The following is a 24,639-nucleotide window of genomic DNA, read 5'->3' on the forward strand; positions in this document are numbered from 1 at the left end:
TTTGATTCAATTCTGTTGATTTCTTCTTTAATTTTAATTATTTCTCTTCTCCTACTAGTTTTGGGTCTGGTTTGCTACAGTTTTTCTAGATCCTTGAGATGTGCCGAAAGCTCATTTATTTGATGCCTTTCCAATTTCTTGATGTAGGCACCTATTGCTCTAACTTTCCTCTCAACACTGCTTTTGCCATATCCCATAAGTTTTGATATGTTGTGTTGTTATCTTCATTTACTTTCAGAAAGTTTTTGATTTCTCTTTTGATTTCTTCTTTGACCCAATGTTCATTCAGGAGCATGTTGTTCAATCTCCATGTGTTTGCATATGCTCTAAGGATTCCTGATTTGCTAATTTCCAGCTTCATTCCACTGTGGTCTGAGAAGCTGCATGGTATGATTCCAATTCTTTTGAATTTGCCGAGACTTGTTTTATGGCCTAGAATGCTGTCAATCCTAGGACATACTACAGGGCAGTTATAATCAAAACAGCATGGTACTGGTACAGAAGCAGATGGATAGACCAATGGAACAGAACAGAAACTCCAGAAATCAATCCAAACATCTATAGCCAACTTATATTTGATCAAGGATCTAAAACCAATTCCTGGAGCAAGGACAGACTATTCAACAAATGGTGCTGGGAAAACTGGATTTCCACGTGCAGAAGCATGAAGGAAGACCCCTACCTTACACCTTACACAAAAATCCACTCAACATGTATTAAAGATCTAAATCTATGACCCGACACCATGAAAGTATTAGAGAAAATTGGAGAAACCTTGCAAGATATAGGCACAGGCAGACTTTTTGGAAAAACCCATGAGACACAGGTAGTGAAAGCCAAAATTAACAATTGGGATTACATCAAATTAAGAAGTTTATCTGTCCTTAGTGTGCTGTACATTGAGATTTAATGCTATAATTAGTACTCAAACAGTATTTTTCACTTTATGTTTCTGTGTGGCAGCAAACTGTTGAAATCTTTACTTAATGTATGCTAAACTGATCTTCTGTATATAAAGAGAATCGAAAATGAATCTTGATGTGAATGGAAGGGGAGAGGAAGTGGGAAAGGGGAGGGTTGCGGGTGGGAGGGACGTTATGGGGGGGAAGCCATTGTAATCCATAAGCTGTACTTTGGAAATTTATATTCATTAAATAAAAGTTAAAAATAAAAAGAAGTTTCTGTACTGCAAAAGAAACAGTCAGGAAAGTGAAGAGGCAACTGACAGAATGGGAAAAATATTTGCAAACTATGCAGCTCAATTCACAACAGCTAAGATATGGAATCAACCTGGATGTCCATCAACTCGTGATTGTATAAAGAAAATATGGGGGCCAGTGCTGTGTTGTCTGAGTAAGGCCACATCCTGTAGAGCTGGCATCCCAAATGGGTGCTGGTTCACATACTGGCTGCTCTACTTCTTTTCCAGTTCCCTGCTAATGTGCCTCGGAAAACAGCAGAAGATGGCCCAAGTACTTGATCCTCTGCACCCATATGGGAGACCCAGAAGGAGCTCCTTGCTCCTGGTTTTGGATTGTCCCATCTCTGGCTGTTGCGGCCATTTGAGGAGTGTACCAGTGGAAGGAAAATCTCTCTCTCTCTCTCTCTCATCCATCTATCTCTGCCTTTCAAAAAATATAAATTATTTAAAAAATGTAGTATGCATATACTATGGAACACTATTCAGACATAAAAAGAATGAAATAAAAAAATATGCAACTGGAAACTTATGCTTAGTAAAATAATACAGTCTCCAAAAGACAAAAATCATATGTTTTCTCTAATATGTTGTAGTTAATGTAGATTACAAAAAATGTGCAGGAAGGAAATTGACATGATTTGATTGCTGTTTTTAGCCTATGTTTATGCTCCTGTGGTACTGTGGTCTTTCTAATTTTTACTTGCTGAATATTATGTTTAGTGGTGCATTAAACCTGTGTTTATAGTGAATTGAAGTTTTGTTTATACAGAAATTAAAGAAAAAAAAGAAAGGAATAAAGAAGGGGATTGATGTAGGGCGACAATAAGGATGGAAATATGGTTATCTTCATAGAATTGTATCTGTTAAATACATGAACCCTGTTCTCTTTATATTAATAATTATCAAACATAATTATGATAAATAGTAATTTAAGATTGGTCTAGGTAGAAATGGCATTCTTATTGTAATGAATTATTCCACAATATAATTTTTTTCAGAGGGCTTTTTAATCCATATTTAAATTAGCCAAAGATATATTTAAAATTTTTTGTTCAATGCTTTCAGATGACCATTGTTTTGTTTCTTATTTCTTAATCGACTTTTTTTTTTAGCACTTTTAGATTCACAGTGAAATTAGAGGAAGACACTGCAATTTCCTATATGACCTCTGCCCCCTTACATACATGGCATCCCTCATTGTCAACATGGCACACCAAATAGTGCATTTAATGCAACTGATGAACCTGTGTTGGCATGTAATTGTCTCACACAGAGGCCATAGTTTATATTAGCATTCTCTGCTGACAGTTTACATTCCATGGGTTTGGACAAATGTGTAATGACATGGATCTACCATTATGATGCCATGAAGAGTAGTTTCACAGCCCTAAAATCCTCTGTGCTGTGCTTGTCCATCTCTCCCTCCCCATAAACTAATTCCCAACACTTCCACTGTGTCCCTAGATTTTCCTTTTCTAGAATGACTCAGAATCATAAAGTATGTACCTTTTCAGAGTGTATTCTTCCATTTAGTCGGTCTTTAGCAAACATTTTACAAACATTTTCTCGCAGTATATGGTTTGTTATCATTTTCCTGACACTGTCTTTTGCAGAGAAAGACTTAATGAAATCTTTGGATATTGTTTCAGATGTGCTTTGGATATCATATCTAATAAGTCATCAGAGAGTTCATGTAGATTTTCTCTTATGTTGCCTTCTAGGAGTTTTATAGCTTCATGTTCCACAGTCAGGTGTGTGATCCATTTTAATTTTTGTAAAAGAAGTGAGGTCTGTGTCTGCATTCATTTTTTTTGCTTGTAGATAATATGGAGCTGTCCCAGCACCATTTGTTGGAAACAAGCATCTTATTTATATTGTATTGCTTTTGCTCCTTTGTCAAAGATCACTTGACTCCATTTATGAACTTTCTGGGCTCTTTATTCTATTCCATTCAACTATTTGTCTATTATTTCACCAATACTCACTGTTTTTATTACTGTAATTTCATAGTATGTCTTCACATCAGGTAGCATCTGACCTCCAATTTTGTTTTTCTTTTTTTTTAAGATTTTATTTATTTGAGAGTTAGAGTTACAGATAGTGAGAGGCAGAGACAGAGAGAAAGGTCTTTCTTCCAACAGTTAACTCCACAAATGGCTGCAACGGCTGGAGCTTTGCCGATCTGAAACCAGGAGCCAGTGCTTATTCCTGGTCTCCCATGCGGGTGCAGGGACCCAAGGACTTGGGCCATCTTCTACTGCCTTCCCAGACCACAGCAGAGAGCTGGATTGGAAGAGGAGCAGCCGGGACGAGAACCAGCGCTCATATGGGATGCAGGCAACACAGGTGGAGGATTAACCTACTGCACCACGACACCAGCCCCCAATTTTGTTTTTCTCCTTCAAAACATGTTGACTGTTCTGTACCTTCTGCTACCACATGCAAATTTTGAAATAGTTTTATCAATATCCACAAAATTATTTTCTGTGGTTTGGATTGGACTACACTGAATCTGTGGAGCATGACAGGACAAAATGGCACTGTGACAGTATAGAGTCTACCTGTGCAGAGATATGTCTTCCCTTCCTTAGTTCTTTGATTTCTTTTGTTTTGTAGCTTTATTCATTAAGATATTATAATTATTTTGTTAAATTTAAACCTAAGTGTTTCAGTTTTAGGTGCTAGAGCTAATTACACTGTGTTTGCATTTCAAATTGCACTTGTTCGTTTCCAGTATGTAGGAAAGTGATTTATTTTTTATATTCACATTTTATTCTTCAATTCTGCTGTAATTATTTAGTAATTCTTAGAAGTAGTTTGGGGTTGAGTCCTCTGTATTTTAAACATAGATAAAAATTTCATCTGTGAACAAAGATAGTTTTAATCCACCTGTACCAATTTATGTATTTCCCCCTCCAGAACAAAACAAAACAAAACAAAACTTTCTTGTTGCTTTAATAGGACTTCCAGTATGAGGTTGAAAATCAAGGACAAAAGAGGACATTCTTGCTTTGTTCCCTATGTTACTGGGAAAGCTTCAAGTTTCTCACCTTATTTTTATGTTTTAGTTATCTAAAACCAGAGAAATTTGTTTATATTATTTTTTATCAATCCTCTATAGATTGTCTTGGGTGTGCATTTCATCAGTGTGTAATAGTAAAACTGTCTCTTTCTTTCGAACATCTGCATACTTTTCACTTCCTTTATTATGACTCAATTTTGCTTTACTAAGGCACACTCATGAATCACAAAAATCATCACTACTTTCGTACTGCTTTCGTGTGTTTCTGAATTGAGAGACTCAGTGCTTGACTCTGAAGAGGATTTGTCTTAAATTTAGAGAAATCCAAACTAGGTTTAAAAAGTCCTTTTCTGTTTCTAATTTTTTTCATGAATAAATATCAGAAGACTGGTTGGTTTTATTACACTTATTTAACAATCATACCATTTTTCTCAGTTAATTGGAGAAGGAAATGATTACATGTTTCTGCTAGAGAACATTCCTTGACTTTTCAGAATAAATACCATATGGCCACGATGAATATTTTGTAACAGCTCTAGATCCCATTTGCCAAGATGGCTCCTTAACATTTCTGCACCCATCATAACAGATTAATCTATACTTCTATTTTCTCATGCTTTTCTCATCAAGCTCAAGTTTCAGTAATTTCTTCCCTCATAAAATGTTAGGAAAGTGATTTTTTAAACTTATCTAAAATATTTTTTCACTGTTCCTGATAGTTTTGGCAAAACTTGCCCATAAAATGCAATTATAAAACTTGTTTCCAAGAGGATTAAGAAATTTGGTTCCTGGTTGAAATAGTTATAATTACTCTGTCACAACATTATGGTAATAATTATAATTGTTCTATCAGGATTCGATTTTACTTTGATGGTATATTGGAAATTGTCCTTTAGAAAATTTTAATATTATCTAAATTTGCAATTTCAATAAAGTTTTTCATAAGCTTCACTTCTGTTTCAGAAATAAAAACTAATTATTTTATCTCTTTAAATTTTTGGAAGTTTTTGAGTGTGTTTTCTCCTTTTCCTTGACCAATTTTGGTGGCTTATTTTGAATTGATAAAAAACTCTGGGAATCCTGTGGTGGCCATTCCTGTTTTATCTCCCTCTGCTTAAATAGGGGTGAAATCAGTCATTGTGTTACCCTCCCAGGGTCCAGTGCCCACACTCAGGCCTGGGGACAGGTGATGCCTAGGCTGTGGCTCTACCACTGTCCTGTGTTTGTGTTGTTTCTGGACAGTGGAGTTTTATTTGTATCACTGGCCACACTCTTGCTTTTTAATGTCTTTAAGAATAGGTTTCGGCCTGTGCTGTGGTTCACTAGGCTAATCCTCTGCTCTGCGGCGCCGGCATACCGGGTTCTAGTCCTGGTCAGGGCGCTGGATTCTGTCGCGGTTGCCCCTCTTCCAGGCCAGCTCTCTGCTGTGGCCAGGGAGTGCAGTGGAGAATGGCCCAAGTCCTTGGGCCCTGCACCCCATGGGAGACCAGGATAAGTACCTGGCTCCTGCCATCTGATCAGCACAGTGCGCCGGCCGTGGCGGTCATTGGAGGGTGAACCAACGGCAAAGGAAGACCTTTCTGTCTGTCTCTTTCTCTCACTGTCCACTCTGCCTGTCAAAAAAATAAATAAATAAATAAAGAATAGGTTTCAACTCAAGCTTTTGTAAGTGAACCACCGAAGAAAATGAATAAGTCACCTTATGGACTCCACTTGACAAGCACTGCGTACACATTCTTATGTCAGCAATCATTCTACACTTGACAGTGAGAAATGATCTGTCCTAGTGTAATATTTAAAACACTGTTGTATCACATTTAGTTTATATTTTTATTCATCCAGAATCTCAAATGTCTTCTCTATATAATTATAGCACCACATACTTTCATTTTCCCAGATTAGTGGCATTCCATAGGCAGCAATTTGAAAATGCAATTTATTGTGCTGAAACAATAAAACATTTCATGGTATCTTAGTGACCCATAAAAGTTAATGTAGTTTTAGAAGCGCCTAATATAGTCCAAAGAATAGCTAGAAGAAAGTGGGTCACTCTGTAAGCAAACCTCTTATACCAAAAAATCGCAGTGATAAAAGTGATTCACCAATAAGGACCACAGAACCACAATAACAGAATAATTCAATGTCGACAAAATCGTTTTATGCATACAGAAGTAGGCAACTGTTTGTAACTCATTTTCCATCTCTTATTTTAGCAATGTGTACTAGTTATTTTGAAGTATTGATGATAATGAGGTCTTAATTTCTTTAATTAAAATGTTTTAATTCCTTTGAAATGCATTCTCATTTAATTATTATTTAAATTCTTTGATATAAACAGAATGGGGAAGTTTCTAAATAATATACTTACATGATTGTACACACACATTAAAGGGAACTTTTCTATATTGCATATTAGTCTTATTCAACATGTATTGTATACATATATAGTATGCTTACATACATACAATGATTTTTACTTCTTTTACAATAATAAAATGACAAAGGAGGAAATAAATTGTTGACTGAACTTTCTTAGTATTATTTAAAGAGAATTCTGCTTTGCATAACTTTTGTTCTTTAAAATCTATTTAATATTATTTTCATTATGGATGACAGCCAAGATTTCTTATGTCCAGTGCAAATACTGCTCATTAAAAGTACATATGAATGAATAGATCCAATGTATCAAAGTTTCCCAATTATGATAAAGTATCCTCAAAATGATTAGCATACTTCAGCATTCAAGGAAATCTAATAAGAATTTCATTTTAAATTTCATATTTTAGTGAGTTAGCTTTCAGAAAAATTCAAAAGGAAAGAAAAAATATGTATCTTTTTTTCAGAATTCTTTTGTAAAATTGAGAGATCTCTAAGTGAGTTCATGAATAAAACCATTAAATATGGCTTTGGGAATTTAATGAGAAAGGTACAATTTTAAAAATTGTAATTCTATCAAATTAAACATGCTTCCTGTACAGTATTTAGTTTCCTAACACTACAAGTGATACAATCATAAGGAGTATTATACCAAAATAATTATCATTATTTCTCCCATTTTTAATTCTCTAGTATTCTATGAAAATCTTGATAGTACCTTAAACCTTAAGATACCGATCTTCTCTGAAGTGAAAAAAATAATGTATTGTTCACTAATTGAGTGGATAATTAACATGTAGTATTTACTAATAGATATATACCACATACCAAGTAGGTGACCGGGGCATAGTGCAGTAAGGAAAACAAACAATGAAGGTGGGTGTGTGGTACTGAGGCTAAGTAACCACATCCCATATCCCATATCTGAGTGTGATTTATGTCTCAGCTCCTGCACTTCCTGTCCAGCTTCTTGCTGATGTGCACCCTAGGAGACAGCAAGTGATGTCTCAAGCAGTTGGATCCCTGACATTCACTTGGGAAACCCAGATTGAGTTCCAGGCTCCAGGCCTCTCCCTGGTCCAGCCCTGGCTATCCTGGGCATTTGGGGAGTGAACAAGCAGAAGGGTAATCTTTAAATAAATAAATAAATAAATAAAGGATAATCTTCAAATAAAATGAAAGTAAGAAGGTTAAGCAAGAAGTCATACCTATATATATATACATGTAGTCTCTCATGTTTTAGTCTATGACAAGAGTTAAAAGGGGCTAGAAGATTAAGGTTACCTCTGTGTGATGAGGGAATGCCTCATCAAGAAGTGGCATTTAAACTGTCACCTGCAGCAGGATAAAGAAGTCAGCACAAACGGATGCGCATAGGCAAAAGTATGAAAGTACTGCTGTCGGCAAACTTCCTGGGTTCAGGAAATTTTGAACAAAATCAATGCTGCCGATATGTAGAAAGGGCACAGAGAAGTGCACTGAAAGCCATTTGTGAGGCTTACATCATCCTGACTTTTATAGGTGAATGTAAAGAGTTCAAATATCTATTCTAAATTTAATGAGAAGCTATAAAAGTGTTTTCACCTGGAGAATGACATAATATAAATTGTATTTCCAGAAGACAACCATTTGGAGTATATCCTGGAAGTGGTGACATGACTTAAAAGCTATTGCAGGAACTCAAGGGAAGAGATAATGCTAATCTAGACCAGAGTAGCAGCAGTAAGTTGGACAGAAGGTTTAAAGTTAAAAGGAATCTTAATTGAAATTTCTGATTTATTAGGGCATGGAAAAAGCAGGTGTCAAGAACAAAAGAGGTTCTGAGCAAGACAAAGGGGCTGGTATCAAACTTACACAACTGGTAGAGAGCTTAACTGTCAAGTGGACACAGCAGAAGATGAACTACTATTTGGAAAGCAGTCGATCAAAGTAATAGATACTAACACTGAAGCACAGACAATAATAATAATAAATAGAAGCATAAGACATGATGAATGTAGTTAAATGATTTGAATAAAAGTTCAAGAAGGAGAAAAGGGTGAGAATAGGATAGAATGGGAATAATGGATTAGAATTTTCTAAATTTAATGTAAGAATCAGTATAAAGATGAAAGTTCCTTAGCAAAACCCAACCAGGACAGATCTAAAGAAAATAAAATCTTTGCCCATCAAAGATAAACTGCTGAAGCCAAAATAAAATAATTAAGAAGCTAATTCTGAAATAATGAAAAGTAACTGATTAATATTTTATGGAAAGATATGACAGGAGAAATAAAATGAAAAATGACATAAAAGCAAATGTCAGTTGGATGATATAAACTCAAAAGCTTTGTAAATTACATTAAATGTAAAAGGATTAAACAATCCAATTAAAAGGAAAAGCTTTCAAAGTGGTTAATAGATGCAGACACGGTTACTTTTTATTAAAAAAAGACAGAAAAAACACTTCAACTAAAAGTATATGAAATATAACTATTCAATTAACAGAGAAAATTGATTTTTGTTAATATCAATCAAATTGACTGAAGACAAAGGGTATTATAGAATGAAACAGGTAATTTAATAACAATAAAATGGGAAATTCATTCCAATAGGTAGACACTGGTCATAAATGGCTATTGAGCATCTGAAATTCAGCTGATGGCAATAATGATGTTCTACTCTAAGTGTATAATAAAGACAAAAGTTTAAAAATCTAATTTTAAAATATTTATTGCATGTTGATAATAGTAATACAGTGGATTTGTTGGGGTTAATATGTTATCATGTTGTTATATGCTATTAATGTTATAAATTTCATCAGCTTATTCTTTTTACATGTGGCTCACATTATGTTTGCACTGCAGTTAAAAACTTTCATTTTTGCAGTTAATATTGTGGCACGGGGAGTTATGCCGCCACTTGCGATGCTGGTGTCCCATACTGGAGTTCCAGTTTGAGGCTCTGCTTCCTATCCAGCTACCTGCTAATGTGCCTGGAAAGACATGGCTCAAGTCCTTGGGCTTTTGCCACCCATGTGGGAGAATCAGATAGGGTTCCTGGATTCTGGCTTTGGTCTGGTCCAGCCCTGGTTGTTGCAACCATTTGGGGAGTGAATCAGTGGATGAAAAAAATCTCTCTCACTCCTTTCCTCTCTCTCTCTCTTCCTTCCCCACCTTTCTTCCCTCCATCTCACATTTTGAGTTTCAAGTAAATTAGCACATAAAACTTCAAAAAATAAAACTTTTTAAAAATAAAAAAGTTTCAATGGTGGAAATTGAGTAGAACATGTAATGGATATATTTCTGGTCAGCTCTTTTTCAGAGAATTCTTAGTATTCTTCAGTAATGCAAATCTGTGGATCTAATCTACTATAGAAGCTACAGAGAAAGTCTTAGAAATAAGAGTATTGTATACCCTGAGTAAATTTCTGAATTGTTTAAAAAATAAATTACTGTACTTTATAATCAAGTATTCTGTACTGGCAAGGCATAGTAATAATTCCCAATAATATTTAATTGATCTATGGGAACCCTAGCACGACTGTATGTCACAAACCAATGAAAAAGCATTAATGGTTGACAGTCTTATAGTTTTACACATTTTTGGCTCTACAACACTGAAAATACTAAGTTTGTTTATTACAAGGTAACAGATAAATTATGATGTAAAGTATATCGCTATCAAGGCCATACAAAATCTTTAACACACAGGTTCTAAAGTCAACTTTTTGTCAACACATCCTGACCGTTCATATTCTTTTTCTTACTTGCCAAGAATTCCTGTCAGAACAAGAGGAGAGAATTACTTTGACAGAAAAGGAAAGCAAACAAAGGTGGAAATTGGAAACCAAAAGCTGTCAACCAAAATGAGGCATGTACTTCTGAGATGGCAGACAAACGAAAAATGAAAAGTAGGACAGAAGGCAGAGCATGTGAGTAGGCAAGGATGTGGGACAGAAGGAGGACAGAGAAGCAAAGCCCCACAAGGTGCCTCACCGGGCTCCAAGCCTGTCTCTTGCTGACACAAACCTTGTGCCCTCTTCACACAGCAAACATCACAGCACAGTGGTGCCCAGCACTGCTGAAGTGTTGTGCAATATTTAGTGGTGCTTTACCAGGAACATGTTGTGACACTGTGATGTGTAGAGGTTTTTCAATAGGAAAGTACAAGAAAGCATTCCAAATATGACTAACATGGCCATAAATCCTCTTGTAACATCAGCAGCAGGAGCAATTTTATTCTTATCCCTGTTCCTAAAACTCACCAAGTCAAGGTAATACTCATTTGTTTATAAATTTAAACTACTCCTATTTCCTCTATTCCATTTGGAACATATTTTATGAATGTTATGATCTGAAAAAAGAATTTATAATAATTAAGGTAATTAGACCTTCATAAATACATCCTCATACAAGAAAAATTGACAGAATTAATAGAAAAATAAAAAGTGATGGCATACAAACAAAAATATTGTATCTGAAATAACATTGCTTATAAAAGCATCATCAGAAACAAGTTAAAGACTTGAGCACACAGATTAAATGTGCTCTTCACAATGATGTTGAAGTTAATCCCATCTTTATATTAGGATATTTTAGCTCTTTAGTAGGAAAAGGAGTCTTGATTGTACAGGGCAAACATCAAGGAGATGATGATATATCTTCTTTGACACTGAGAAAGCGGAATGATGACAAAACTGTGAACCTGTAATTCCATTCAGTCCAATGTGGTCTTCATGTGTGAAAGCACTAGAACCCGCTTGTTCTGGGAGAAAACTACTGAAATATATATCTGAGTTTCCTGGAAAAGGAACCAAAACACAGAGATCAAGAATAGAAAGAGCTAGGCTGAAACGTCAACGAAGCTTTAAAACTAACTGAGCAGCACCTGCTGGGGTGCAGCACGTAAAGCCACCATTGGGATTCTCATGTCCCATACAGGAGTCCCTGGGATCCAGTTCTGCCCTCTGCTTCTGATCCAATTTCCTGCTAATGCACCGGGGAAGCAGAAATGATGGCTAAGACTCTGAGGTCCTGTACTCATGTGGGAGACCCTGGTGAGTTCCCAGGCCCTGGCTTTGTCCTGACCAAACCTTGGCATTTGTGGGCATTTCAGGAGTGAGCCAGCAGGTGGAAGTTCTTTTTCTGTCTTTCTTCCTCTGTAACTTTGCCTTTCAAATAAATCATTAAATATCCCCATGTTTACTGCAGCTCAATTCACAATATCTGATATGGAATCAGATGTTTATCAATTGGTGATTGGATAAAGACAATGCTATATATATATATATATATATATATATATATATATACACACACACATATATATATGATGGAATATATATATACACACATATATATATATATATATATATGATGGAATACTACTCAGAATTAAAAAGAATTAAATCCTGTCTTTTGCAATAAAATGGATGCAACTGGAAACTGTTGTGTTTAGTGAAATAAACCAGTCCCCAAAATATAACTATCATATATAACTATCATACATTTCCTCTATATATAGTAGTTAATATAGATACAAAATAATGTTTGAGAGAAACTGATAGCTTGTGACTTGATTATTACTTATAACCCTGGTCTATATTCCTGTTAAACAGTGGTGGTTCTAATTTTTACTTATTGAAGATTATGGTTAGTGGTTGAATTAACCCTGTGCTTATAAAGCAAATTAAAAATATGTTAGTATGAAAATTAAAGGGAAAATAAGAAAGAAAGTATTGATGGAGGATTGAGGGAGGAAGGAAAGAAGTATAGTTGCTTTCTTAGAATTGCTATCTATGAAATATATGAAAGTTGTTCTCTTTATATTTATAAAAATTAAAAAATTTAAAGAAAGAAAACAAAAATCAAGCTGAGTTCATATAAAAATATCTTAATATGCTTTCATTTTGAAAATTCAAATGCTAAAACATCTTGAAAATGAGAAAAATGCTAATCTGAGTCTAACCCTCACTAAATAAACTAATCATTATAGATTGGGAGTATAAAACCCATGTTGGAAATTTAGATACATATGAAAATATGACTTTATTTAGCTGAGAGGAAAGAGTGAAAAAGTAATTGTTAGGAGCTGTGCTGAACACAGACATAAATAGCTTTTAATCACTTAAGAAATGACAAATTTAAAGTACTCGAGAATCTAAAAATTGTGGTACACGTTGATTATTCTTGTACTTCAAAAACGATTCATCAGGTGCTAACATTGTGGCATAATGGATTAGAGAACCAAATGTAACATTGGCATCCCATAAGGGTGTTGCTGCTGCTCCACTTCCGATCCAGCTCTCTGCTGATGCACTTGGAAAAGCAGTGGAAGATGGTCCAAGTGATTGGACACCTGACACCCACGTGGGAGATGTGAAAGAAGCTCCTGGTTCCTGGCTTCTGTCTGGCCCAGACCCAGCCACTGGGGCCATCTGGGGAGTGAACCAGCAGATGAAAGCTATTTCTCTCTCTAACTCTGATTTTCAAAATAAATAAATACTTAAAAAAAAGGATTCATCACTTGAAAATCCACTAAAACACAGGAGTTAAAAACTGAAGATATGTAATACACTATGAGTTTACATCTCTAGTCCATACATTTTAACTTGTAAGTTTTAGAACGACAGGAAGAACTAAGACAAATAATAAGATAAATAGTTATTCATTTAGAGGGATATTTAAAATGTAATTTAATTCTTGACTTTAATTGCAGAGCTGTAACTAAGAGATTCTATATTTTTAAAATTATTTAAGTGGCTCTTAGTAGGTATAACATCAAGATGTGTAATTCCAAAACCAAGATCAGAGGAAAAGCAACACCATCTAGATAGCATAATCCCTGTAGAGAGCAGAACACAGCTATGTCATCAAGGAAGCAAAAGTAATGAAAAAGAAGAAAGCATAGTAATTGCTTATTTATGGCATTATTATTAATAGTTCTGTCTTATAAAAATGAACTCTTAGATTGATTTAAAATAAAATCCATGTACATTTTGTATAAAACAAACCACAAAAGGTCTGGAGTGACAAATTCAAGACTTGAGGGCCAGTTTTCCCCACAAGGCATTTATTGAATTTTGTGGCCAGTTGGGAGCCTAAAGATTTAATCCAAAACGTCTATAAGGAAGAAAAACCATCTCCAACTATCTCAAAATACTTAAGTAAAAAGAGTCACACCAGAGGAAAAGGCCTGGCAGTAAAACAAACAAGACATGACAGCAGGAGAGAAAGCTGATTGATCCAAGGGCACCTACAACCCTGGGTGAAATTAGAAACTGGAGAAGAGTAAAGGCTGAAACCAACACAAGGGGAAACTGTGATTGGGAGGAAATAGAAGGCAAAGAGGATAAAATAAAAGTAAACATTCACTTACCTTTAAAGAAGTCAAAAAGCGCAGTGCATCCATAAAACATAAAGATGCTATTTAAAGAGACCAAGGGGACAAGAAAGGGCTAAAATGGAAAAGTTTGCCTTACATAATGTTATTTTAAAAGATGCCTTGCTGGAATGCCTTAATAAAGAAGCTATTCAGCATAAAGGACAAGAGGAGGGATTTAGAAATATTGGTAATGAAAACCCCAAGAAGATAGAGCTATGTCAACATGAGATTACTTCCAATTAGTTTATCAGAACTGAGAATCCCTTTGGAATTAATTTATTGAATAATAAAAGAAGTCTGAAGAAGTATGTATCAGAGATGGGGACACAAAAATTATGCAAGTAAATAAAAATAGGTAATGATTAAGTTCCACAGAAAGAAACAAACAATGGGTACAAGAGAGCATTTCATGACAGTGTTCTGCCTGGCTCTGTGGCAACCAACCAACATGCTCGTGAAAATACAGCTGTATTTCACAAACATTTAGTAGAAACCATGGCCCGGTAGGACAAGACTAGTGGGGACTGTAGTGAAAGAGTGACATCTTCATTGACAGTGATGAGTTCTTAAGAGATAAATAGGAGATGCATGATAGGAAAAATGTATGCTCCAGGATATGAGGGAAGAAGCAAGAAAAGTGCCTCACATGTATGAGAGTAATTGCCTCTGCAAAGTGAGTGAGCCTTTGATTAAAATGAAATACATTTTAAATTTTTATGAGGTCAAGTATGTCATAATATATAGCTTCTGAGATTTCTGTTTGCTTAAAAAGACCTTCCCAACACTGAAGACTAAAAAAAAAAAAAATCTCATTTTCTTAAAGTACTTTCAGAGCATCCTTATATATTTTATCTTTATCTCTTTGATCAACTTCTGCTTTAATTGTATTTGGTATAAACTTTTAAAAATTTGTATAAATTTCTTTCTGCATTTATCTATTGTATTTGAAAGAGCGGGGGAGAGATAGAGCACAAGATCCCATCCTCTGGTTCATTCCCCAAATGCCCTTAAAAGTCATGATGACTGGGCAAGGTCAAAGTCAGGAGCCTGAAACTCAATCCAGGTATTCCATGTGGATGGCAGGGACCAAACTTCTCTCAGTGTCACCTGCTGCTTCCCAGGGAGCTCATTAGCAGAAAGCTGGAACTGGAAGCAGAGCCGGGACTCAAACACAAACACTCCGATATAGGATGCTGGATTTCCAAGAGGCACTGTAAATGTTCCCAAAGACACACTGCTTAATTTAATTTTTATGTTACTAATTTGGACAAGCAGGCAGAAGGTCCATGGGTTCATATACTCTGTTCTAAAGCTCAACTTAATTCTATTGCATTATAATGGGGAAAACATAACATTTACTAAGCAACATAGAGAATTCCATGGAAGAGGGATTAGCATTCTTTCCTAAAAAAAAAAAAAAGGCTTAATTACAGTCTTCAGTAGTACACAATTTCTCACACTGAACAATTATCAGAAAAATAAGATAATCTTACTGAAATCAATGCTATTTATACTTTCTCTCTAGAGCCCTTCAAGAGTCTGAGATTGAGTCATCTGGCAATATTGCTCAACCATCAGTTACAGTTCTTGATGTCTAAGAACGGTAATTGTATACTAACAGAATATTAGCCTCAGTGAGGCTGAGCAACAGGAAATTAACACTGTGACTATGAGTGCATTTATGTTTCTCACTTCTGAGATTTCAAGGTTGAATATTACTTAATATTTTTTAAAGAAATGCTGTGGGGGTGGGCATCTGACACCGTGGTGTAGACGCTGCTGGGGAAGCTCACATCCGTTATCAGAGCACTTGGTTTTGAGTCCCAGTTCCACTTGAGATTCTGCCTTCCTGATCCTGCACACCTAGAGGCAGCAGACGATGGCTCAAGGTCGTAGGTCCCTGCTACAGACATGGGAGATCTGGTCTGTCCCAGCCCCCAATGTTGTAGTCATTTGTGGAGTGACCCAATGGAAGGAAGATTCTCTGTATCTCTGTGTCTTTCCAAACCATTTAGAATAAAACGACAAGTAAGTTTTTAAAAAGGAAAGAAAGAAATGATATTATGAATCTTCATTATAAGGAACACCAGAATGGGGCTTGTGGTGCTGGGTTAAAATGCCACTTGGGTCACTGAATCTCATGTCAGAGCGCCATTCCTCACTCCACCAATTCCAACCCAACTTCCTGTCAATGAGCCTGCCAGGCAGAGAACCATGGTCCAAGTGCTTGGGTTTCTGCCAACCATGTGAGAGACCAGGATGGAAATCCTGGTTCCTGACTTTGGCCTGGCACAGCCTCAGTTCCTGTGGGCATCTGGAGAGTGAACCCGTGGATGGAAGATCTCGTCTCTCCGTCTCCTTCTCCATCTCTGCATCTCCCTCTCTCTCTGTCATTCTGCCTTTTGAATAATATTTCACAAAAAGAACCTATCCCATTACTTCAGCCTGTGTCATTTGTTGATCTGTCTCCTAGTTTCCAATTACTTGTAGTAACTGTTTCCACTCTTGATGGTGTTGCTGAGCTTAAAGTACTCGTCTATAAAATAAATTACTGATTTATTGAAACTTTATATTTCAGTATCTCATTTTTTATTAATAATATCTGTACAATGGCAGGATATTTCAGCAGGTTCACAGAAAAATAGAACTGAAATGTAAGTTAAGTTTAGATGGGAAAAATATGGAAACTCATGCAAAGTTTTTCCATGGCATACATTTTCCATGAACTTCTTGAAGATTCCTCATATGTAGGCTCCAGATAAGGGGGCTGTGGTGAATGCATAAATATGTGTTCTTTTAGTCTTTAAATGGACAATATTACAAATTCTTTTTCTAAATAATTAGTAAGATTCTGGAAACATTTATTCCATTAGGTGACCACAGACTTCCCCATCAAAATAAGATACCAAAGCAGCAAGTTAACTCAACAAATGCAGTCACTTTTTAAATGCCACATATAAGATAAAAAAATTTAGCCCAAAATACATTTCCAACCTTGAGAAACTCAGTTAATTAAAGAATTATGTAAGATAGCTGTATTCCTATTCAACTATAACATTCTCTAAGTTATTATGCAGTCATTCACTGGAAATAAATAAAAGTAAACTGAAGGGAGCTGTTATAATCTAGTCTAACGCAAATAAATTAAAAATATGTCTGAGGGGATAGTAACACATTTATTCACAAACTTATAGTTCACAAATCTGATTACACTGTGTCCTGAGACATAATTTATGGGTAAAGTTGAATTTCTTTCTAATTTTCTATTTAGTATGTCTTCCCCTAGAGTGTTGCCCAACATCTTTTATTAAACAAAATTTTATTTTTTATTTTAACTCTCAGATTACAGCAATTGATAAAAGTAATGGAGACTTAATTCCTTCTAATATCTCTTTAGGGTAAATAGTCTTAAATGTATGTATCATGTTGTTCTTCATGAGATCTTATTGATATTTTAGGGGACCAAAACTGAAAACATGGTCAATTTTAAATATTAAGAAATAGAAATTAAACTAACACATGCAATGTTTGTAAATTTACAGATATTGGGAGACATTTTTATTTGTATATCCCTCATCTTTATTTACCCTATTGCTCATTTAAGCCTCATCTGATAATAAGACACATTGATCTTCAAAATGGCACAATTAGGAAACAATAAATTATGGCTGTGAGATCCTAATTATAAAACCTATTGTTATCTCCATTTTGCAGGTGAGAAAGCAGACTTCAAAAGATTAAATGTTTTGCTAAATTTCTAAACATATATAATGGTTGTCAAACACAGACAACACAGAGATTAGTGCCACATTGGTCTTCAAAGTCTTCAAATCAGAGGAAGTTTACTGCTCTAGGCTAGGGGAAGATAGTTTTAAAAAAAAAGTGGAGAGAGTGCAATCTCAGGGAAGAGTTAGGGAAAAAAACGGCAGAGGAAACCGCGTGAAATTGGAGGGACATTGTGGATCTACATGGAGAGGTGGACTTGCATAACTCAAGACCCCAGCAGTCAAGAGCCTCTGCACCGCTTTGGAGAATGAGGTAAGACCAGACTACAGCAGCTTAAGCCACTGGCGATAAAAGCTGTGGAAAGAGCCTTGCTCGAGTGGGGCTTGGAGCCCAGTGGGGGTCAGTGTACCTGCCAACATAGGGGGAAAAAGGGTAGAGGACGAATTTCTCTCTCTCTTTGACCACACGGAACTGGTGTCCTGTAACTAACTGAGAGAGGGCAGGTGCCATTTTAGACATACTTAACAGCTGCATCAGCTTGTGTGCACACATAGCAACCTGCTGAGAGTGAGTCTGGCTGGGCAAATTGACAGGGGACTGGGCACTCATGACTGTGGGAGCCTTGTGTTCTGGGACAGACTATGAAAACACTGTGGCTGCGTGGGAGAGGGCGGGGTGCAGCAGTCACTGTGGGCATCTCTAATTGCTCAGGGCTCCTTGATTGCCTGGGGAGAGTCACTTCTGTGGGAACACTGTTCACACTAAGGAGTGCACAGAAGCTTTGTCGGTTACAGTGGCAATGCAGGTGAATATTGCACCCACTGGGTCTACTGCCTGGGCATTGGTCTCCTTGGAAGAGAGGATGTGAGCATGAGACTAAGAAAACAGAGCTGATCATCTCCTCCCCTTGATTAAATAAAAAGGGGGATTTACCATGCCCAACTTGGGTGTCACTCTGGACACTCCCTTCACACTGGAGCACTGAACAGAGCTCCTGGGACATAACCAGCTTGTGCCTCTGGGTATGCACTGAAAGAGAAAACACTCCACTAAGCCACAAAGATAAAAGCCATCACAGGGGGAAAAAAGGCCAACAAGTTATCTCCAAAAATTCCTAAAATGAATGCAGAAATTCAAGAAACTGGAATAAGGAAGACAACAGGATGTCCCCAAATAAACAAGACAACACTTCAATACTTGAATGTGAAGATGAGCATACAGGTCTTAGGAGTTCCTGAAGGCATGAAAAGAGAGAATAGATAAGAAGGCATTTTTAGTGAAATAATTTCAGAAAACTTCCCTAACTTGGATAAAGAAAGCATGTCCAAAGGAAGCACATAGAACTCCTAACAGACATGACCAAAAAAGATCTTCCCTATGGCACAGTAAAACATAAAGAAAACATTGTAAAATGTGCATAAGAGAAACACCCGGTTACTTTAGGAGAATCTCCAATGAGACTTACAGTCGACTTATCAGAAACTCTACATGCTAGGAGAAAATGGCTAGATATATTTTAAGTCTTAAGAGGAAAAAAAATCATCAACCCAGAATACTGTTCCCTGCAAACAGAAATTGAATGAATTTGTCACCACTCTTCCAGCCTTACAAAAGATGCCCGAGGATGTGCTATACATAGAAACACAGAAATATGGTCATCACTATGAAAGAAGGTGAAGGTAGAAAATCTCCCAGTAAAAGTACAAAGGAAATCCAAAGTAAACAGCAGAAATATTTATGGAAAAATGGCAAGGCCAAGTCATTATTATTAATAGTCACCTTGAATGTAAATGGCCTCAACTCTCAGTTAAAAGATACAGATTGGCAGAATTGATTAAAAAACAAGAACCATCAATATGCTGCCTAGAGGAAACACATCTCACCAACAAAGATACATGCAGACTGAAAGTGAAAGGATGGAAAAAGATATTCCATTCTAACAGAAACCAAAAAGAACTGAGGTAGCCATCCTAATATCATACAAAATAGACCTTAATAAATAAACTGCTAAAAGAGGCAAGGAAAACCCAAACCAATAAAATCAGAGATGAGAAAATGAAACATAACAACAGATACCACAGATATAAAAATAACCATGAGAAATTAATATAAAGAGCTGTATGTCAACAAATTGGGAAAGCTAGAAGAAATAGATTCCCAGACACATATAACCTACCCAAATTGAGACATGAAAAAAAAGAAAACCTAAACATACCAATAACCAAGATGGAAATTGAATAAGTAATAAAAACCCTCCCAACAAAGACAATCCCAGGGCCAGATGGTTTCACTGCTGAATTCTACGAGACATTTACAGAAGAGCTAACTCCAATTCTTCTCAAGCAATTCAAAACAATTGAAAAGAGGGGAATCCTTCCTAACTCCTTCTATGAATCCAACATCACCTAAATTCCTAAATCTGATAAAGATACACAGAGAAAGAGAATTAAAGATCAATTTCCCTGATGAAAATAGACACAAAAATTCTCAACAAAATACTATCCAATCGAATCCAACAACACATCAGAAAGATCATTCACCTGGACCAAATGTGATTTATCCCTGGTATGCAGGGATGGTTCATCATTCACAAATCAATAAAAGTGATACATAACATTAACAAACTGAAGAATAAAAACCACCTGATTATCACAATAGATGCAGAGAAGTCATTTGATAAGATATAACATCTTTTCATGATGAAAACTTTAAGCAAATGGGTATAGAAGAAACATTCCTCAACACAATCAAGGAAATCTATAACAAAACCACAGCCAGCATCCTATTGAAAAGGGAAATGTTAGAAACATTCCCATTAAGATCTAGAACCAGACAAGGATGTCCACTCTCACCATTGCTATTCAATATAGACCTAGAAGTTTTAGTAGAGTCATTAGGCAAGAAAAAAAATTAAAAGGATACAAATTGGGAAGGAGGAAGTCGAACTATCACTATTTGTGGATGACTGGATTTTATATATAGGAGATCCAAAAGACCCAACTAAAGGCTATTGGAACTCATAAAAAAGTTTGGTAAAGTTACAGGATATAAAATCAACTCATAAAAATCAACAGCTTTTGTATACACAGAGAATTCCATGGCTAAGAAAAAACTTTTTTTTTTTTTGACAGGCAGAGTTAGACAGTGAGAGAGAGAGAGAGACAGAGAGAAAGATCTTCCTTCCGTTGGTTCACCCACCAAATGGCTGCTACTGCCAGCATGCTGCACCGATTGGAACCCAGGAACCAGGTGCTTCCTCCTGGTCTCCCATGCGGGTGCAGGGCCCAAGGACTTGGGCCATCCTCTACTGCCTTCCCAGGCCACAGCAGAGAGCTGGACTGGAAGAGGAGCAACTGGGACAGAATCTGTCACTCCAATCTGGACTAGAACCTAGCGAGCCAGCACCGCAGGTGGAGGATTAGCCTAGTGAGCCACGGTGCTGGCCAAGAAAGAACTTCTAAGATCAATCCCATTTAGAATAGCTGCAAAAAAATTCAAATGCCTTGGAAAAAATTCAACCAAGGACACCAAATATTTATGATAATTAAATCATTAAAGAAAGAAATAAAGAAGACACAAAATATGGAAAAATCTTCTATGTTCATGTTTTCTAAGAATCAATATCATCAAAATTTACATACTACCAAAAGCAATTTACATATTTAATGCAATATCAATCTAAATACCAAAGATATTCTTCTCAGACAATGCTGAAATTCATATTGAAACGCAGGAGACCCCAAATAGCTAAAGCAATTTTGTACAACAAAAACAAAGCCATAGGCATGACAATACCAGTTTTCAAGATATACTACAGGGTAGTTACAATCAAAAAAGACTGGTACTGGCACAAAAGCAGATGGATAGACTATTGTAACAGAATAGAAACTCCATAATTTTTTTTTTTTTTGACAGGCAGAGTGGACAGTGAGAGAAAGACAGAGAGAGAAAGGTCTTCCTTTGCCGTTGGTTCACCCTCCAATGGCCGCCGCTGCAGCCGGCGCACCACGCTGATCCGATGGCAGGAGCCAGGATCCAGGTGCTTTTCCTGGTCTCCCATGGGGTGCAGGGCCCAAGCACCTGGGCCATCCTCCACTGCACTCCCTGGCCATAGCAGAGAGCTGGCCTGGAAGAGGGGCAACCGGGACAGAATCCGGCGCCCCGACCGGGACTAGAACCCGGTGTGCCGGCGCCGCAAGGTGGAGGATTAGCCTATTGAGCCACGGCGCTGGCCCGAAACTCCATAAATTAATCCATGCATCTACAACTAAATTCTTTTAAAAACAATATTGAGAATTTCTTTGTTGTCTATATTTATATCTGCATCTATATGTCTGTTCATATGTTTTTATGTATGTACCTATATATTTGTCTAAAGAGAGAATCCCCTCTTGTTCACCAGAATTCTATAAAACAGATGTCTGTGAAAAGAATGTGCTAGCAGAAATGGCCATTTGTTCTGAGGGAAAGATGATTAAAGAGGCAAACCGGGATCTAGAGAGTAAAGTTAAAATTCATTTCTGTCCTCTTGGAGATCAGCTGCTAAACGATGAGAAACTAATTATAAGAAGGGAAAGACCCAGACATAGATACCCCAGCCGAACCAGACATGAGTGATCCCAGCCTAACCAATGGTCCCATTGAATGGAGCCTCAAAATTAAGCAGAACCATACTTTTGAACACAGCTAACTCAACAGAAACATGGCTAATTAGAAATCATTGTTGCTTTCAGCCATTAAATTATGGCATACTGGTTGCTTAGCAACATATAACTGAACATTTTACTTCTCAATATTTGATACAAAATTATTTAAGCAAATACCTCTTTTAAGCCATTGCCAGTACAAACTCAGCGCTCACTAAGCAACTCCATCCAATCCTGTCCACATAAGAACTGTCCATTCCAACTTTCCTCATCTGGCTTATGTGACCCACAGATCTATCTTAGGAAGAGTAAATGAGTTAATATACATAAAGCATCTAGGATGATTATTTACTCATGGTAGCCCTGCATGTGGCATTTATCAGCAAGGGCCTATATTGAGATCACAGAGTAGCTGCCTGATGTGCCTATCACAATAATTGAATTCTAAAGTAGGAGAAGAGCATAATATAATGTGGAAATGTAAAAACATACTTTTTTTTTTTGTTCTGAAGTTGTAAAATGAGTAAGCCTTAAGAGGAGAGTTTAGATTTTCCCCTGTATGTTGTGATCTGGAGATGATCACGTGCAAAGGAATTGTGGAATCTAAGTGGAGTGCTGAGGGACAGCAGACTCCTGTTGTCCACTTTTACTTGTACTTTAAGGAGTAAGATGCCTTACAAATCACCCCACATAGAGGCAAGCCTTGATTATCCTCTCTTGAGACTACATCCATGGCCGGCATTGTAGCACAGTGGGTTAAGCCAATGCTGGTGATGCAGGTATCCCATTTCAGAGTTCCACTTCCAGTCCTGGGTGCTTCATTTCCAATCCAACTACCTGCTCATGAGCCAGGGAAGGCAATGTAGGATGATCCAATTGCTTCAACCGCTGCTGCTGATTTGAGAGACAAAGATGGAGTTCATGGCTCCTGGCTTTGGCTTGGCCCAGACCTGGCTATTGTGGGCATTTGGGGAGTGAACCAGCAGGAGGAAGATTCTCACTCACACTCCTCTCCCTCCCTCCCATTTCTTTTCTTGCAAAAAACAAAACTTAAGAAAACCCAAACTTCAACATGAAACCATAAGATATATAGGTGTGTGTGTTTGTGTGTATGAAGGTTTCAAAGAAATATTGAAGTATTCATCTAAGTACAGTATTTTGCTTAGCTTTGTTCCTACCATTCAAAGGGAAACCACAGCTTTATTTCAGCATGATCTATCCCCAGATACTACTTTCCAATGGCAATGGGCTTTTCTATAATTTTACTGCAAAAATACCCCTTTTTCTTTTTTAGAGGTGCTTGCAGCTTTCCTTAGCTATGATCACAGTACTGTATTATTTTCTTAGAATATTTGTATTAATTACAGTAGAAATCTTAGCTTGTCTTTTCAGTCAGCTCACAATATAAACATTTTTATGACCTCTCTGCTCACTTTTGCATGTTAGAAAGAATCAAATAAATTATACGCAAATATCCAAGAAGTTTATTGTTACCTCTTTTGGGTAAAATCTGTTTTCCATATGACACAGCACCCCACACTCACATACACAAAAGACACCCTCACAAAGGTCAATCAATTACTGAACTGAATTAAGCCATGTACTTACATACAATGGTCTTTTATTAACTACCCAGCGACATCTATGTTTTCAAGTTACATTTTTATTGTAGATATTATACTTTCATACAATAGTTTTATACAATAAAGATATTTCATGATACTTTATACAATATGTTATATTTCATACAATATATTTTCATATATTATGTGAAATATGTTCTGACAGCTGTTTGCCTTTATTTTTAAGATTTATTTATTTATTTGAAAGGCAGAGTTACAGAGAGGCAGAGAGAGAGAAAAAGAAAGAGGGAGAGGGAGAGGGAGAGGGAGAGGGAGAGGGAGAGGGAGAGGGAGAGGGAGAGGGAGAGGGAGAGGGAGAGGGAGAGGGAGAGAATCAATCTTCCATCTACTGGTTCACTCCCGAAATGGCTTCTATGACCAGAGCTGGGCCAGTCCAAAGCCAGGAGCCAAGAGTTTCTTCCAGGTCTCACATGTGGGTGCAGGGGCCCAAGGGCTTGGACCATCCTCTGCTGCTTTTCCAGGCACATTATCAGGGAGATGGATCAGAAGTGGAGCAGCCAGGACTCAAACAGGTGTCATATGGGATGCTAGCATTGTAGGTGGTGGCTTCACCTGCTTCACCACAGTGCAGGCCTTAGTAGTTTGTCTTTCAAAAATTGTGTACCTTTTAGCAATTAAATTGTTATCAAGTGATCCTTAAATTCTTTGCTATAACATGCA

General features: G+C 36.8%; 1 protein-coding gene across 5 annotated transcripts in view; it reads right to left on the reverse strand.

Annotated features, from left to right (window-relative positions):
- Window positions 1–24,639, reverse strand: part of CCDC102B (coiled-coil domain containing 102B) — a 367,196-nt gene that overhangs the window by 34,531 nt on the left and 308,026 nt on the right. For 2 of the 5 annotated variants that reach the window (XM_051851120.3, XM_070050058.2), the window contains one exon: window positions 24,241–24,583. The exons of 2 other annotated variants lie outside the window; for them this stretch is intronic. In XM_051851120.3, coding sequence (XP_051707080.3) covers window positions 24,484–24,583 — 100 coding nt within the window. In that variant the 3' untranslated portion in view covers window positions 24,241–24,483. Of the gene's footprint in view, window positions 1–24,239; window positions 24,584–24,639 lie in introns of those variants that run through there. One more of the 5 variants, XM_070050067.2, reaches the window with a different exon arrangement.

The sequence above is a fragment of the Oryctolagus cuniculus genome, chromosome 10, assembly GCF_051225735.1.
Source record: "Oryctolagus cuniculus isolate XC-2025 breed Fujian yellow rabbit chromosome 10, ASM5122573v1, whole genome shotgun sequence".
In the NCBI taxonomy this organism is placed as follows: domain Eukaryota; kingdom Metazoa; phylum Chordata; class Mammalia; order Lagomorpha; family Leporidae; genus Oryctolagus; species Oryctolagus cuniculus.